The sequence below is a fragment of the Mus musculus genome, chromosome 7 (genome assembly GCF_000001635.26).
Source record: "Mus musculus strain C57BL/6J chromosome 7, GRCm38.p6 C57BL/6J".
NCBI lineage: Eukaryota > Metazoa > Chordata > Mammalia > Rodentia > Muridae > Mus > Mus musculus.
Window position 1 is genome coordinate 113,824,083 of NC_000073.6, and position 16,929 is coordinate 113,841,011.

The 16,929-nt window shown below is 43.1% G+C and overlaps 1 protein-coding gene across 1 annotated transcript in view; it reads left to right on the forward strand.

Annotated features, from left to right (window-relative positions):
• Positions 1-16,929, forward strand: part of Spon1 (spondin 1, (f-spondin) extracellular matrix protein) — a 277,378-nt gene that overhangs the window by 58,085 nt on the left and 202,364 nt on the right. Inside the window, exon 3 of the mRNA NM_145584.2 lies at positions 12,741-12,874. Coding sequence (NP_663559.1) covers positions 12,741-12,874 — 134 coding nt within the window. The remainder of the gene's footprint in view (positions 1-12,740; positions 12,875-16,929) is intronic.

Genomic DNA, 16,929 nt, shown 5'->3' on the forward strand with positions numbered 1-16,929 from the left:
GTTACTCTGACAATAACAAGCGTTATGGATGTCAAACGTGTACACACACAGACTTTGGTGAGTGTCTGCCTCACCTTAGCTGGCTGGAGACTGGTCACAGAATGAGATCTCTGTGTCTTTAATCAGGAATCAAGCAGCCATTTTAGTAGCAAACCTTTCTCAGAATGACTTTAAACACATAGGTAATCTGAAAGGCTTTGATTTGACCTGCATATAAAACAGAAATGTAAGCCTTAGCATGTTTTAGTGATACCCCTGAAAAATATTTACTTAGGGGTTAGAGAGATGACTCAGTGGTTAAAAGCACTAACTCCTCTTCCACAGGACCCAAGTTCAAGTCCCAGCACCCACATGACAGCTCATACCTGTTTGTAACTCTAGTTCTAGACACAGTACCCTAACAGGACCCTAACACAGACATACAGGCAGGCAAAACACTAATGCACAGAAAACAAAAGTAAACCATAAAAAAATCATTATATTCAACTTCCCACCATAATCTGTTTTAATTTTTTCCTCTTCAGTGTTGGGGAAAGAAACCTAGACTGAAATGAACGGCTATTGTTTAGATGGTGGCTAACATGGGAGACTTCCCAGGTCCGGTAGGGACAGGGCTGAAGTGTGAAGTCAGTTAGGGTTGTGGAAAGACGAGCGGGCTCATGCAGATCCAAGGCTGTTTTGGAAGAAGCTGGTATTTTCTGAGGAGCAAAGCGCTGTTGGGTGTTCTCTGAATCCAAGGAACAACTCCTTCTGTTCAGTGCTTAATTACCATCTGGCCTCTGAGATCGAGGACAAACAGCCATATTTACCTGAGGTGGCTTCCACAGCTTGGAAAACATTCTTTGTTGTTTGAGTTCTGGGCCAGGAGCCTTAGCCTTCTCCCCACCTAGCGTTTGTCAGAGTCCAACTGCACCAAACTAGGCCTTGGGTTCAGATAGCTTTTGGGTAAGCATCCAGACCAGAACACATTGAGCTTCTTGTCAAGGGAATGATATGACCATGTTAAACACCCGTAGTATAGTAGATTGTAATTCAATATTTGACGCCTTTGACCTTTCCCATATGGTCAGCCAGACTTGGGGCTCAGAGCACCTTCAGAAGTTCTTTATGACAATGAGCAAATGGAGTCTCATTTGTGCAAATCCAAGAGACTCGTTTAGACATCCACAAAACTGCACAGGGGACCCTGAGCCCCATTTAGGTAAATGTAAAGCAAGAGGCTGCTTATTGCAATGAAGTCCTTGGTGTTTTGGAGCAGGGTGTTTAGTTGTGAGCTCCTCTGGTGCATGTGGCTCTGTGGGACAAAACCTGACTAGATAGAAAAGTCTGTGTGACATTTGAGGGATGATGCCACAGGAGGGTGGCAGCATAGAGGAGAGAATGGACATTCCAGCCAAGGAGCCCTGAGCTCCAGCCCAGGCTCTGCCACTCTGGGACTGGAACGTTGTAGCAGCTTCCCCAATAGTATTTCTTCTTCAGGATCTCAGGTGAATTGGTAACAATACATGTAAAGTCTCTTGCCAGAAGGAAGCACTAAAAATTGCTAACTGTAACTGTTGTCAAGGCCATTAACAGTATCTAAGAAAGCAACATGCAAAGTCCAAAGTCCATGGACTGCAATGAAAGGGGCCCAGACAGAGACTGTAGCCAAGCCAGAGATGCAGGAGTCTCACAAACCAAATGAAGGGCAAGTTCCAGTCGGCTGTAATAACTACTTCCATTCTATAGGTATTGCAGGCAATCTAGAGATGATAAAATTATAAGGAATGATCTGCATATGTTATATGTAAATACTGTGCAGTTTTACACATTGCTGGAACCAGTTTCCCACTGACCCTGAGGCTGGCTGCACACATCATTCTTAATGACATGTCTGATGTGTGCCAGGCACCATGCTAAGTGCTGAGGAAACATGGATTTTTAAAAGGCTCAGGAAGTAGGCATTGATCAGGCTTTGGCAGGAGGAAGCCCACAAGCAGAGAAGCCGAGAAGAACAGGGGTAGAGAGATGGAGCCGAGTGAGGCTCAGGTAGGAGAGCAGGATCAAACTGCTAAAGATGGTAGTCGTGATTCTGGAAGCTGTGGAGGTGATTTTGGGAAGAAGACTTCAAAATTTGCTGCATGTTTTTAAAAGGTTCCTCTGGCTTTTCCTATGGAAAAATCAGAGCAAGGGGAGAGAGTGGGTTTATATCAGTCCAACTTAGCCTGGGCAATAGTTAAGGTGGTTGGAGAATCCCAAGTGCTGAGAGATAAAAATAGTCTTTGGGGGGGGGGGGGGCGTGAGGACAATGGCAGATCCAAGAATGGCATCTATTGTTTCTGAACTGTATGATTGGGGTAGGACCAAAGTCAGAGAAACATGATTAGATCAGTTATTAACAAGGTGGCTTTGAGGTGTGTTTGTGTGTGTGTGTGTGTGTGTGTGTGTGTGTGTGTGTAATCCCAAAGTAAAGGAAACTAAGGGTGAAAGGTTGAACCTGGAGCTCAGAGAGACCACCAAGACTTGAAATGTGTCAACTCAGAAATCCCTCCACAGAGGCAGTAATTAAAGCCCTGAGCTGAATGAGACACCTGCAGAGACAGAACAAAGGCATATGGGAGAGGGTTTAACTGTGAGCCTGGAGCTATTGAAAGCCAGCAGAGGAGGGCAAGTGGGCAGAGAAAGTAGAGAAAGAATGGGTGGGGAAAGCTAGGGAGATAAGCCTCAGTGCGGGGTGGGGTGGGAGATTGGTAAGGACCAGGACCAAATAGATTAAGCATTGCAGAGGGTTTAGCCAGAGACATTTTGATAGTATGCACTGAAAATACACAGAACTGGGTTTAAGAATGTGGAGGAGGTGAAGGCAGTAAGTTTGGTCAAGATTTGGCTATGATGGAAAGGAGAAAGGGAAGATCAGATGGTTATGGGGTTCGGGGAGGCTAAGAGAGGGTCTTTTAAATGGGAAAGAGTGGCATGTGCTTAAGAGCTTCAGCAAAAGGTTTTGTTTGCAGCGAAGGTTGAATCTGGACTAGAGAAAAGGGACAAGTGTTGGTGTGAGGAGACAAGGCAGATGGGAGAGAGAAGGAATGTGTCTCTGTCAACACAGACAGAGGAGAACCAGGTGGTGGCGGCGGGAGAGAAAGGGTCTGTTCTGATAATGCTGGGCTGTTCGCTTTGGCCAAGTGAGAGGGTCCGAGTGGGAGAGAAGAGAGGAGGGCTGGAGGGAGATTTAAACCTCTGCTGTGACTGGGAATGAGATGGGACCTTTGTGGCAGTGGTGGGGAGGAGCTGGGGTTGGGAGACAATAAGGTTGGACTCCGCCGACCAGATCCCAAAGTTCTATGAAGCAGCACAAAGACTTTTTTTTTTTAAATCAAACTAAAAAGATACAGCACCCACAACAATAAAGGGCTTGCACAAACCCTTTGAGAATAAAAAACACAAGTATCTAACATGCTAATAAAGATGATGGAGGAAGAAAGACTTGCGAGACTTTCTAGATGTCAGAATATATTGTAATACAAAGTGGGAATGGGGCCGGGGGTTAGGGAGGCAGACTAGAAAGGCCAGACCCATGTGAATTTGGGGAAGCCTGGTATGTGTTAAGATTACCCTCACTGGCTAACAAAGTCTTAGTTTTGTTTGTTGGCTCTTTGGGAAGGAAGGGCTGTGGTTCAGTGGTAGGATACTCACTGAGCATTTGGGAGAGCCTGGATTTGATCCCCGGCACCGCAAAAAGGACCCTTTTATCTGATTTGGATAATAAATTACACATTCACTCTGCATGAAGGGGGGGTGGTGAGAAAAAGTGCCATTAAAACTAGGTGACTCTGGTTGCTGGTTTGTCCTGTAAGGAGCTGAAAGATGCCACATTGTCCATTCTGAATGAACAGGAACCAAACAAATAAACAAACCCCAAAACAAAACCAAGTCTTTTGAGGAACTGCAGAAAAATAAGTCAACAAAGGGAGCCCGAGCATGTGAGTGGCTGCAGCCCCTGAAAGTCCACATGCTAATTCATGCTGTCCAACTTGTCTCTATTAGAGATAGACTTTGGACACGATTAGATTATGAGGCCATCAGTAATTGATTCAGGCCCTTTACAAGGGGTCTGAGGGGCCTATCTGTCTCCCACTGTGGGAGGGTGTGGTGCAATGAGGCCCTCTATGAAGAACAGACTTTGGCGTTGGCTCCTAGCCTCTGGATTTGTGAGAAACACAGCACACTGCTTATTAGGGCTGGTCTGTGCTGGTGTACTATTAGGACCTGAGAGGAGCAAGAGAAAGAGCCACTTGCTGTCCCTAATATCAAAGAGGCAGTCAAGCAAATAAAGAGAATCACCACTTAACAAAGCAAAGCCTTCCATGGCAACCCTGGCCAGGGCAGGAAAACCTACCCTGAGGCAGATGAATTATGGGGGTGGGTGGGGGGTGGGATTCCCTGGGCATCCTTCCAAGAGCTAAAAGCACCAGAGAGACCCAGACATGGGGAGGTCCCAGAATGTTTTGTGAGTTTAATGCCAGATCTACCAAGCTCTCAACAATGGAAAATGAAGGGAAATCTCTCATGCGTCCAGTAATTTGTGATAGCCAAGCATTCTTCTCTTAATCATGCCTGTCAGTAGAAGGAGATATGCCAACCCTAGGCAAGGGAAATACCTAGCTCTAAGCCCCTAATCCAGCCAAGAGTGGAAAATGCGATGTTCAGATGATGTTCCTAATCCAGGGTCACTCTCACCAAAGGATGGAGACCCAGCTGCAGGACTGGAGACCACTCCCTTTCCTCCCACATCCCATAAAAAGCCCTATGTTTGGCAGTTCAGTTGACCTCATCTATTACATCTGCTTTCCAACAGGAAAGGTTAAGGCCTGTTAAAGGATTTAAAAAGAAAAAGGTTCAGAATCAGGGTAGAGTCAGATAAGCAGGAAGTTTGGGATTATAGTAGGAATTTTAAAACAATGCAATTAAAATGCTAAGCGCACCACAGGTGAGAACAGGTGGGAAGGAAATGGAAATCCAGGCCCAAGAATGACTGACGGACAATGCTCCCCATCAAAAAAACAGCATAACAGAGATGAAGAACGGTGACGAATGCTGTCGGTGGACTTGTAGCAGAAAGCACAGCTGGGGAAGAAATCTCTGAGATAAAGATGCATCTTTGGGAAAGTGGGGAAGGAAAAAAAAACAGAGAGAAAGAAATAAGGTAGAACACAGTAACTAAGAATTTTGGGATGAGCACAAAGGGTACAAAATGTGTGTGAGAGTCTGGGGAGAAGGAAAGCAGAAGTTACAGCTGAAAGTTGGGTACCACATCCCAGACCTAGGAAGCAGAGACAGGGAGCCTTAAGTCAGTCTGGGCTATCTAAGTCAACCCAGTTTTAAAAACAAATACACACGAAGAAAAAGAAAATACCAACAAACCACAGAAAAGTAGAAAATAAAGAAAGAATGAAAGGATTTAACTTGTTTTAAATATTCAGGGAAAGAAAGAAAAAAACAGAACTCCAAACCGAGAATTCTGTACCCTGCAAAATTATTCTTAAAAAGTGAAGACATAAAGACTCTCTCAGACAAATAAAAACTGAGAGGATTTGTTTCTAGTTAGAACTGAATTTCTAAAAATGGTTTTTAGAAGGTGTTCAGAGAGAAGACAAATGATATAGCTCAGAAGAACACCAGAAAAGGAATGTGAAGACAAAAAAAACCCCTCTTTTTCTTAATTGATCTAACAGGTGACAACTTGTTCAGAACAAAATCAGCAGTGTACTCGTGTGTGTGTGTGTGTGTGTGTGTGTGTGTGTGTGTGTGCATGCGCTCATATGCAAGCTTCTGTTTAAGGGAAATGAACAACAACGACGACAGAAAGAATGAGAGGAGAGGGTCTGCTGCCTTTGTTCTCCTAAGGCATTTACAGTCCTGTGAAGCAGTCTGCTGTAATTTGAAAGTGGAATTTTATTTACTCTAAATGTATGCCACAGATTGTAGGCTACCCATTAAAAACAGGCTTTTTGTCTCTTTTTATTTTTGGTGTATGTGGTTTTTGCATGTGTGAGGTAGGGGTGGGGGAGGGCAGGAGCAAGTGCCCAGGCAAGCACACATGGGAAGGACAGTGGTCAGCAGGAATCTGTCATTCTCTGTTCCTCCCAATGAGAGGAGTGAGTCAGGCTGACTCCATGGCAGGCTTCAAATTGGCAGTTAAGGAGACTAGGCCTAACTCTTTGTTTCCAAAAACTGGCCAAGTCAGTTAAAAACAACAACAACAACAGCAACACCCAGGCTTCAGGCAGCTAGTCAAAAACTAGAAAGTGCCCAGCCACCTAGCCTGAAGCAAGGACAATGGGTCAGCAAGTTTCTAGTTCTACCCCAGACTTCCTCAGTAACAGTTTCCAGTCCCCATGCCCCAATAATGGAATGCTCGTAGAGATGGAGTAAGAGAGAGGCCACCTACCCCACAATCCCCTAACCAGCTTCAAATCTACCCTTTGAGCTCCTTTGGTTGTCTCTCTATCTTGGAAATGGGGAGACCCCAGCATGCTGGACTTCTGCAGAATAAAACACTGCATTTACATGCTATGGGAGTCTGGGGTATCATTCTTCGGCGAATCATAGACCCTTATAGTTTTGCCTGAGTTCTCTAGCTGGCCAGCTCCAGTATCCACCTATCTCTGTACTCCCCAAGCTAAGGTTACAGTGTGTCACTATACCAAAAGTTTATGTGGGTGCTAGGAATCTGAACTGAGGTCCTAATCTTTATTTTTTTTTAATGTGCTTACCAACTAATCTATCTTTCCAGCTCCCAAACAGATTTAAAAAAATAATAATTAAAATTGTTCAGCTATGAAAGGAGAGGAAATGGAATAAAAAATATTCAGTATTGGCTGGGTATGGTAATATATACTTTGAATCCCAGCACTAAAGGTGCAGAGGCAGGCAGATCTCTGAGTTCAAGGACTGCTTGGTCTACAGAGTGTAGAGTCACAGGGGGAGAAAAAGAGTGAAGGAGGAAAGTGGGCAGGAAGCAACAAAGATAACTCATAGAAAGGAGTAATAAATATAAATCCACTAATCACCTTGAATTTCGGTGATCTAAACGCACCAATTAAAAGACAGATTGTCAGAAACAGATATACCATGCTAGTGTTAATCAAAAGAGGGCAGAGAGTGACTCGCTAAGAAACTTTTAATCACAGACAACGTCAGAGCAGGAGTGGTCATTATGAGAAAAAGGAGCATTATGCAGACTTAAATAAATTAGTTCTTGAAGAAGAGACAGCAATCTATGTATTTGAACACAGAGCATCAAAAACATTCAAGGCTAAAATCTCAAGAAAAAGCCAAGCTGGAGACCTCAACAGGCCTCTAACAGGCATGGGCAGACCCAGGAAGCTGGGGGAACAGTACTGAGAACTTAGTTGAAGACAACTGCACCATCACTTGCCTGCTAACTGGCAGCATCGACCACCTCACTTGTAAACAGTACTTTTCACATTCTTAGATTTATGTGGTGTGTTTGCCAAGCTAGAGCACATCCGGAGCCCTAAAACAAGCCTTCACTAACCTAAAAGAACAGACATCACACAGTGCCCATTTTCAGTCTGCACCAGACTTAAACAGGAAGCCAATAACAGCAAGTTTGAAAATTCCAAAACACTTGGAGGGTAAATAACCCATTTCTAAGAAGAACTTTTTACATACTTCAAATAAATGAGCAGGAAAATACAGTTTACCAAAATATATGTGATGTTATAAAAACAGTGCTCAGAGGGTAATTTACAAGATTGAATGGTATTATTCAATAACGATCTAAAACGCAATGGTCTGAGCTTTTACCTCAAGAAAGTAGAAAAATTATAGCAAATGAAATCTAGGACACTCTCAACATATAAATACTTTTTAAAAGTAGTAGAAATCAATGAAATTGAAAATATGGAGAGAAAGATAACAAGGCCCAAATCTGTTTTTTTTTTTTAAGATAACTGAGCTGAACAGTTTTCATTCAGTCTGAGAAAGAAAAGACACCAACTACTGAAGTAGAAACTAAAGAATGGATATCAGTACAGACCCTAGAGTTACAAATATTTTTAATAAATAATGTGAACAACTCTAATAACCACACATTTGATAACCTGGACTGAAACAGCCCAATATCTTAAAAGATATAATCGTCCAAAACTCTTATCAAAAGAAATAGACCTATGTCTCTTCAAGAGATCAAATCAATAATTAATAATCTCCCAAAACAGAAAAATAAACCCACACCTAGACAGAGTCACTGGTGACTAATTAAAGAATAAATTTGAGAAGGTGTTGAGGGGTGGGAACATGGGAGGGGTCAAAGGGGGAGGAAAGCTAGTGCAAATGATATAGCTCTCATATATAAAATTCTAAAAAATAAAAATGTAAAATGTATAAATATAAAATAGAGGAATACAAAATTTTATCCAAAAACTTATAAAAAGAATTGTACATTGTGATATCTTCTTTAGTCACTGTGCTGCCTAATTTTATGTCCACTTGACCCAAGTTATAGTCATCTGAGAGGAGGGAACCTCAATTGAGAAAAATGCCTCTGTAAGGTCAGGATGCAGGCAAGCCTGCAGGGTATTTTCTTAATTAGTGGTCAATGAGGTAGGACCCACTAATGTGGGCGAGGCCACTCTTCAGCTTGTGGCCCTAGGTTTTATAAGAAAGCAGGCTGAGCAAACCCATGGTAACCAAACCAGTAAGCAACACGGCCTCTGCATCAATTTCTGCCTCCAGGTTCCTGCCCTGTTTGAGTTTCCTGTTCTGACTTCTTTTCAGTGATGGATTATGACGTAGAAGTGTAAGTCAAGTCAACCCTTTCCTCCTCAACTTGCTTTTAATCACGGTGTATCATCACAGCAATAGTAACCAAGTACCAGGATGGTGGGTTATTGCTGTGTCAGATCTGACCATATGATTTTGGGGTGATTGTGGAAGGACTTTGGAACTTTGGGATGGAGAATCATTGAGTGTTTAAACTTTGATGGGCTGTTCTGTGGGAGCTTGGAAGAAAAGAACATTGAAAGCAGTGCAGAAGGTAGAGGCCTCGCTTGTGAAATTTCAGAGGGAAGTTTGAAAATCCTTTAATGACTCTATCAAGACAGCTTGCTATTTTAAGTTAAGAATCTGTGGTTCTGGTTGGCTAGAGCTGAATCAGCTGTGATTACAAAGGCACCGGCATCATCAAGGTGAAATCCTCTGGGAAGTGTGTGCTCAGGGTCAGCACACAGAAGCTGTGTTCCAAGGGTGCCCAAGGTTGTACCTCCTGCTGGGAGCTGAGCTTGGTAGTGTAGAGGTTACACGTGTGGTACTGGTTTTGAAGGCATGAAGGAGCCATGGAGAGCAGCTGAAGCTTGGCGCTGTATGGCAGAGCTAGTGTCCCTGACGAGAACACAGGAGAGGGAAGTGCAGCCAGTATAAGCAGCAGAAGACTCTGGCATTTTGGTGATGCTGGTACATGGGACAACCACCAAGAACAGCAGTAGCAGTGGAGTAAAAGCAGCCAGCGCACAAAAGACAAGTTGTCTGTACTGCAGAGGGGCAGAGCCAGAGAAGTGACCCAAGCCTTTTAGAGGAGCCCAGAAGATCATGACTGGATCCCAGACATTGGACGTCCAGTTATTTATACAGTTGGGAGTTTGGTTTTACTTTGTTCAGTTTGTGACTGTGGCCTGGCTCTTCCTTTTTGAAGTAAGAAAGTATGTAATATATTTTTGATTTTACAGGAGCCCACAGTTGAGTGACTTTAAACTTTTAAAGAGATGTGGGAGTTTTACAAGGACTTTGGAATTTTAAAGAGAGTTTTGGTGTTTTAAAGAGTCTTTGAACTTTTAAGTATTTGAATTTTTAAAGACTACAGGATTTTTAAAAGTTGGAATATTTTTATTGTGATGTCAATATTAAATGTGTGATCTTGAGAATGAACAAGAAAGGAAAGGTTGTGGCTTATCACTGATATGTTTGTGTGTCAGGATGACAAGAGGTTAGTTGTGCTGGGTAATTTTATGTCAACTTGACACAAGTTACAGCCATCCAAAAGGAGGGAGCCTCAATTGAGAAAATGCCTCCATAAGATCAGGCTGTAGGGTGTTTTCTTCCTTTTTAATAGTTGAAGAAAGGGTTTTTATTGTAGATATGAGGAAGAATACATCGTCTTGTATTCTTCCAGAGCAGAGGCATCTGCAAGAGTCCAGAGTAGAGAGGAAGTAGTAGATTAAACATGACCAGAAGGCTGAATGTGCCCACAAGATGGGGAGAAGGGAGACAGAGGAGGACATGAAAGAGGGCCAAGGGCGAGTGGTGTGTGTGACTGAAATGGAGGGGTTGCACAGGAATGAGCTGCTGGGGAAAGGGAAGCCATTGGACTGGAGAGATTTAGTGGAGAGGATGAGATGAGAAGAACTGGGGAGACCCACAAGTACAGAGTGTATCTGGAGGCCAGCCTGTGCTTTGGTATGCTAATAGACACCCCAGTTATCCATATGTCCCAAGTTTCTTTTAGACCAGACAAAATGCTCACCCAACTCTTTCTACCCAGGATCCTCCTCATCAGACCCGGCATGTCAACAGTAGCTCCTCTTCCTTATTTTCATTGGCAGCCCCTGTCAGTTCTTCCTTTGCAGCCTCTCCAATTGCCTGCTTACCATTCTCTTTTCTTCCCCAAGTCCCACCTGGGAGGATGCCTGACCAATTTCTCTTATGAACATTGATGTAAAAATACTCAATAAAGTGCTCACAAATCAAATCCAGGAACACATCAAAACATCATCCACTGTGATCAAGTGGGCTTTTTCCCAGGGATGCAGGGATGGTTCAATATATAAAAATCCATCAACAGTAATCCACCATATAAACAAACTGAAAGAAAAAAAAGAATCACATGATCATAGCAGTAGATGAAGAAAAAGCCTTTGATGAAATCTAACAGTCCTTTATGTTAAAATTCTTAGATCAGGGATACAAAGAACATACCTAAACATAATAAAAGCAATATACAGCAAACCAATAGCTAACATCAAATTAAGTGGAGAGAAACTTAAGGCAATCCCACTAAAATCAGGGACAAGACTGCCCACTCTCTCCTTATCTATTCAACATAGTACTTGAAGTTTTAGCTACAGCAGTAAGACAACTAAAAGAGATCAAGGGGATACAAATTGGAAAGGAAGAAGTAAAAAAGTGTCGCTACTTGCAGATGATATGGTAGTCTACATAAGTGACCCCAAAAATTCTACCAAGAGCTCCTACAGCTGATAAACACCTTTAGCAAAGTGACTGGATACAAAATTAACTCAAAAAAAAAATCAGTAGGGCATTTTCTTAATTAGTGATCGATGGGGGAAGAGCCCAGCCCATTGTAGGTGGTACTGGGCTGGTGGTCCTGGGTCCTATAAGAAAGCAGTCTGAGCCAGCCAGCCAGCAACACCTTTCCATGGCCTCTGCATGAGTCTCTGGGTTCCTGCCCTGTTTGAGTTCCTGCCCTGACTTCCTTCAGTGATGAAAAAATGCAAGCCAAATAAACCTTTTCCTCTCCAACTTGTATTTGGTCCTGCTGTTTCATTAGCAATGATAATATTAACTAAGACAGTGGGAAACCCCCTGATAAGTTATCCATGCTTCAGTAAATAACTTCCCATATCTGCTCATGCAAGCAACTCTAATTAAACCAGAGGGGACACACACACACACACACACACACACACACACACACACACACACCATGAAAGCTCTAAAGCCCTAGAGGTACTTGTTGGAATGAAGAATTTCCATGGAAGAGGAAAGGGAGATAAGAGAAGGTGATAGGGATTGGAATTAACTAAGAGTTAAAATAAGAACTTGAAACTGTCGATATGAAATAAAGATAAGCTGGGCAGTGGTGGCGCATGCCTTTAGTCCCAGCACTTGAGAGGCAGAGGCAGGCCGATTTCTGAGTTTTGTAGCCAGCCTGGTCTACAGAGTGAGTTCCAGGACAGCCAGAGATACACAGAGGAACCCTGTCTCAAAAAACAAACAAACAACAACAAAAAAACAAAAAACAAAAAAGAAAAGAAAAGAAAAGAAAAAAGAAATAAAGATAATAAACACAGTTGGATACAGTGCCTTTCACTCACTATTCTTATATACTTCTACTACAGGGCTATACAAGGGGGCAGAAGGGCTGAGTGACATGGTTCGGAGGAATGAGAGTGGCTAACTATCTAGTTTGTCGGGTCCTTCAAAGTCACCATGATTAATTTAGGAAAATATGGAGACTATCAATGAAATTGAAGGCATAAGTAGAAGTTACTCAAGTTGGTATGTCAGGAAGCTGGGTGACTTTGTGTTCAGCTGTGCTTTCATCACAAGTGCTTTTAAACATTTTAATCAAGTTCTAAAACTGCGCTCAGCAACAAGGTTCAGTCACACGGTGCTTGCCAGTCACCCTCCTCTTCCCTCTCCTCCACCTCTGAAGTAAGGCATGCACAGGTGGTTGTAGAACAGAAAGCCAGATTGTCACTTAGCTGTCAGCGCTGGTGCCACGTCTGGGCCGAGAGACAAATGTGCCAGATCTTTATAATCATATTGAGTCAGGAACTCTGTTCCAGGCACTATTCAGGGATCTGTGGGTCAAATGTTAATGTGAAATGACAGGTCAATCAATAAAGAGTTGATTGATTCAGAGTCCCCAGAGTCATGTGCAAACCCCCACCCCAAGGGTGCTGCAATTTAACATGTTTATTTTCCTCTGTTCTTCACAGATCATAGATGAGGAAGAGACCCAGTTTATGAGTAACTGTCCTGTGGCCGTCACTGAAAGCACCCCTCGGAGGAGGACACGGATCCAGGTGTTTTGGATAGCGCCACCAACAGGGACAGGCTGTGTGATTCTGAAGTAAGTGAACAAGGATTTTTTTGTACCCACCTCCCTGCAGTTATCAGACCCTTCCTGTGTGTCTGCAGGAAGAGGCGTGGCTTCCGGGGTAGCAGGCAACTACTTGTCTGGATCTTCCATCTTCTCCATTCTAAATGCATAAGGAGTCCTGCGTCTCTATCTTCATCCAATGTGATGAGTCTTTCAGTTATTCTCTGCATTCATAGAAAAACATAATCCAACCGGGTGAATATAAGCCTGACTTCCCCATTTGGAATTTAACGGTTTTTTTTTTCCTTAGGATACTAAGGACCCCCATTAATTAGCATCCTTAAACCATTCTCTGGTTGCCCTGATGTCTCTATTTGCCCAGGCTCTTCTTTACAAACCTATCTTCCCCTTCAGTTGGTAGATGGTTGTGTAATCCACACCAGACCTTAGGCTGGATCTCCAGCACTGCATATACCATAAGCTGCACATACTGGCGCCACCAGCACTTGGAGGTAGACACAGGAGGATGCTCAAGGTTATCTTTGGCTACAGAGTAGGTTTGAGGCCAGCCTGGGCTACCTGGGACCATATCTCAACATAAAATCGAATTGCTCTTCTCTGCCACTTCCCAGGCTGCCTCCTGAGCAGCTTCTGAGTGGATTACCACATGTGTGGGGGTTGGGGTGGGGGGAGAAGGAGTGGGAGGTAGTTTAGCCACCCAGAATCATTTCCTCTAAAAGACAGCGTTGTCTCAAAGCTGCATCTCCAAACTTATGATCCACAAAGCAATAGTCTTTGAGATATAAACAGGTGAAGAAGAAGGCGATTAGCACTAGCATGGTTGAAGGCTTTGCAAAGTCCTACAAAAACCAAGCAAACCTGTTTTATCATTTCAGTAGCATGTCCAAACTTACTGGAAAGACCCCTTTTCAGAAATTTTTTTTCTTTCTCTTGTGGCACCACTTATTTGAGGTAGATTTGAAGGCCAATTTCAGTTGGCGAGAATTTTAGGATTTCAAACAGAAAATTTGTCAAGAGCAGTAGCAGGGCTCCTGTCCAAGCATCCAAGGCAGTCTTGCGTTTTGGCTCAGTATAGTGGCACATACTTGTAATCCCAGCACTTAGAAAGTAGAACCAGGAAAATCAGAAGTTCCAGGTCAGCTTCAGCTACATGGAGAGACCAGGCCATCCTGGGCCACATAAGATGAGAAAGCCCGTCTTTTTTATGTGCAGGATTTTTTTTCATGGGCTTTGACTTTCCCAGCTATGGAACTGTCCCAAATGCCCAAGGCCTTTTTTGTATATTTGCTTCATTTGCTAACTGTAGATCCACACTGTGATTGATCTAGACCACCTCCAAGAGCTGCTGCTAACAGGGCCTCCCATGACTTCAGCTGTAACTGGCCAATGGGAAAGAGAACCCACAGAGGTTTCTGGAAACACCTGCCCATTGTTAAATTCAGCCTCATCTATGTCTGGCCTCCTTGGCCAATCTTTCCTCCCATTTTCTGACAAGTTTGCCACTTAACACTTTCTTACATGGGTGGTCTAAAGACTTAAGCTGTAAGATGTTTAAAATGAATTATCGTCTATAAGCCACCATACTAAGCACATGCTAGTTGAAATGTGGGACTGGAGGAAAGAACCAGATAGCGCTGAGAACAGAGAGTGCATTCCCATGCAGCATCTGGCTGCACAGCAGGACAGTCGGTTGCTAGGACTAGCTTTCAGCAGATCTTGAAAGGCAGGAGGGGGAGTAGAAAAGTGTGTGTGTGTGTGTGTGTGTGTGTGTGTGTGTGTGTGTGTGTGTGTAGGGAGTGGAAGGCTTCCACTCTGTTGCAAAGTTATTGCTATGGGGAAGCTGGTGGCAGTCTGACTGGAAGTGAAGCACGGAGTGTGGTTGGGGTGGAGGGTCCTTTGGCTTTTCTAGTTGGTCCTAAATTGAGAATAGGGAGGTGATGAGGAGTGGAGGCCTGACAGTCACCAAGTAACTCCTGACTACTGGGGTTGAGGTGAGGTGTCACAGTCCCATGATTCTTGTCACATAAGACAAGAATCTTTGAGTCCATCTAGCCCCTCAGCTTGAAGACTGGGTTCCGAGATTCATAGTCTAGTATCCAGATCCTTTGTAGTCTGGTTGTTCCATAGAGCCCAGGGCTCTAGTGACCGTAGCTAGACAACAATGGACCCTGTGGCAGGTCTCTCACTGCTCTCAAAGCCCTCATTTAACTGGCCCGCATCCTTGGTTTGCTTTGCTTTCTTGTTTCCACAAACCAGAGATATTTGATCTTCTGGTGGAATCCAGAAAGGCATCCCTTGTTTATGCACTGACAGTCAACATATGCGAATGTATGTTTCTCTGGTTTAACCATGAACATATGTGGCTTATTCATTCACTCCTTCGATACATGGAACTGAGCTCTTTTTTTTTTTTTTTTTTTTTTTTGAGACAGGGTTTCTCTGTGTAGCCCTGGCTGTCCTGGAAGTCACTCTGTAGACCAGGCTGTCCTTGAACTCACAAATCCGCCTGCCTCTGCCTCCCAAGTGCTGGGATTAAAGGCGTGCACCACCACACCTGGGGAACTGAGCTTTTCTTGAGTCACCCTTTCGGAATACCCAGGCACCGGAGGCTTCCAGCCCTGCACCGGCTCACAGGTCCAATGGGGAAGAGAAGACAACCAAGCAATGTTTCTTATGTGCCAGGAGCTCAGCTGCACGTCCAGCTCCTTGGCAGGCTTTGGCTAATTGATCTTCACAGCAAACTCACGCAGGAGGAGGCAGCTCGGAGACTTTACTCTCTTTTCTCCTGAAGGGATTATATCTGAGCTGCTGTTCTTTGCTTAAAAACTTATAATTCTATAGTTGAGATGTAAGCCCAGTCACACTGTAATACAGAAAATATATATTAGAATGCAGAAAAAGTAAAAAAATCCCTGCCACTTCCCCACAACAATTCCAACATCCCTCCACAAAGGCAGCAATAGATATCAGCTCTCTGGGTTTGCTTTAAACTTTTCTGTGTTCTTTTATATTCAGAGGGTACATGGAGTACACACGTGCCCTGACCTTGAATGGATGTTCATGAGCTAGAACTTATTAGAAGAATGTCCATAGCAGAATATAGATGCACAGTGGTATTTGATTCTTAAACTACTGTACATAGTCTGTGGTATGAATATGTAATTACTCTCCAAGAACTTCATGTTTAGATTCACTTAAGGCCTTTTTTTTTTTTTCCTGTTACGAGTAATCCATAACAGACATCCGAGTACATGTCTTAACTTCTACCCACAGTAGAGGATAAAGCCCAGGATAAGCAATGCAGTTTAATTGTCCTTAAAAGCCTGACAGACATGCTTGCTACCTGGGTAGAAGAGCCTAGGTCCTTACCTGCTTAACAGTCCCTGACATTGCCAAGTTTTAAGAGCCTTCCATGAGAGAAGTTAAAATAATGTCACCGGTTAATTTTCTTGCTACTGTTGTATGCTAATGTAGTATCTATTCTAATGTGTTTTCCCTGGGAAGGGCCAGTTCCTGGGCTTGTTTGTATCTTTTAAAAGTGATCCTATATATTTACTTTTTTTTTTTCCCTCTGTGTAGCCCTGGCTGTCCTGGAACTCACTCTGTAGACCAGGCTGACCACCATTGCCCGGCTAATGTTATTAACAAAATTAAATTTTAGGAAGATAAAGGGTCTAAACCTATTTTAAAATCTGTAAGAATATAAATATTAAACATATATATTACCTGAGGAATAGAAAAGTTCTTTTTAAAATTAGGATATAACATTTAAATTCCTATGGTAAATCACAGATGCATTTTTAAAAACCAAATGTCAACTTTTTTTTCATTTGTATATATGTGGAGACGGAGAACATAATCACATGTAATCATGTCTGGGCTCACAAGTGTATGTGTGAGTATATGTGCAAGTGTGCATGTGTGTGTGTGTGTGTGTGTGTGTGTGTGAAGGCAGAGTTGACATCTGATATCTATATGATCTCTTTTAATCTTATATACTGAGGCAGAGTCTCTTAATGAACTAGCTCATTCGATTGGTCTCACTACCCAGCTTGCTTCAGGGA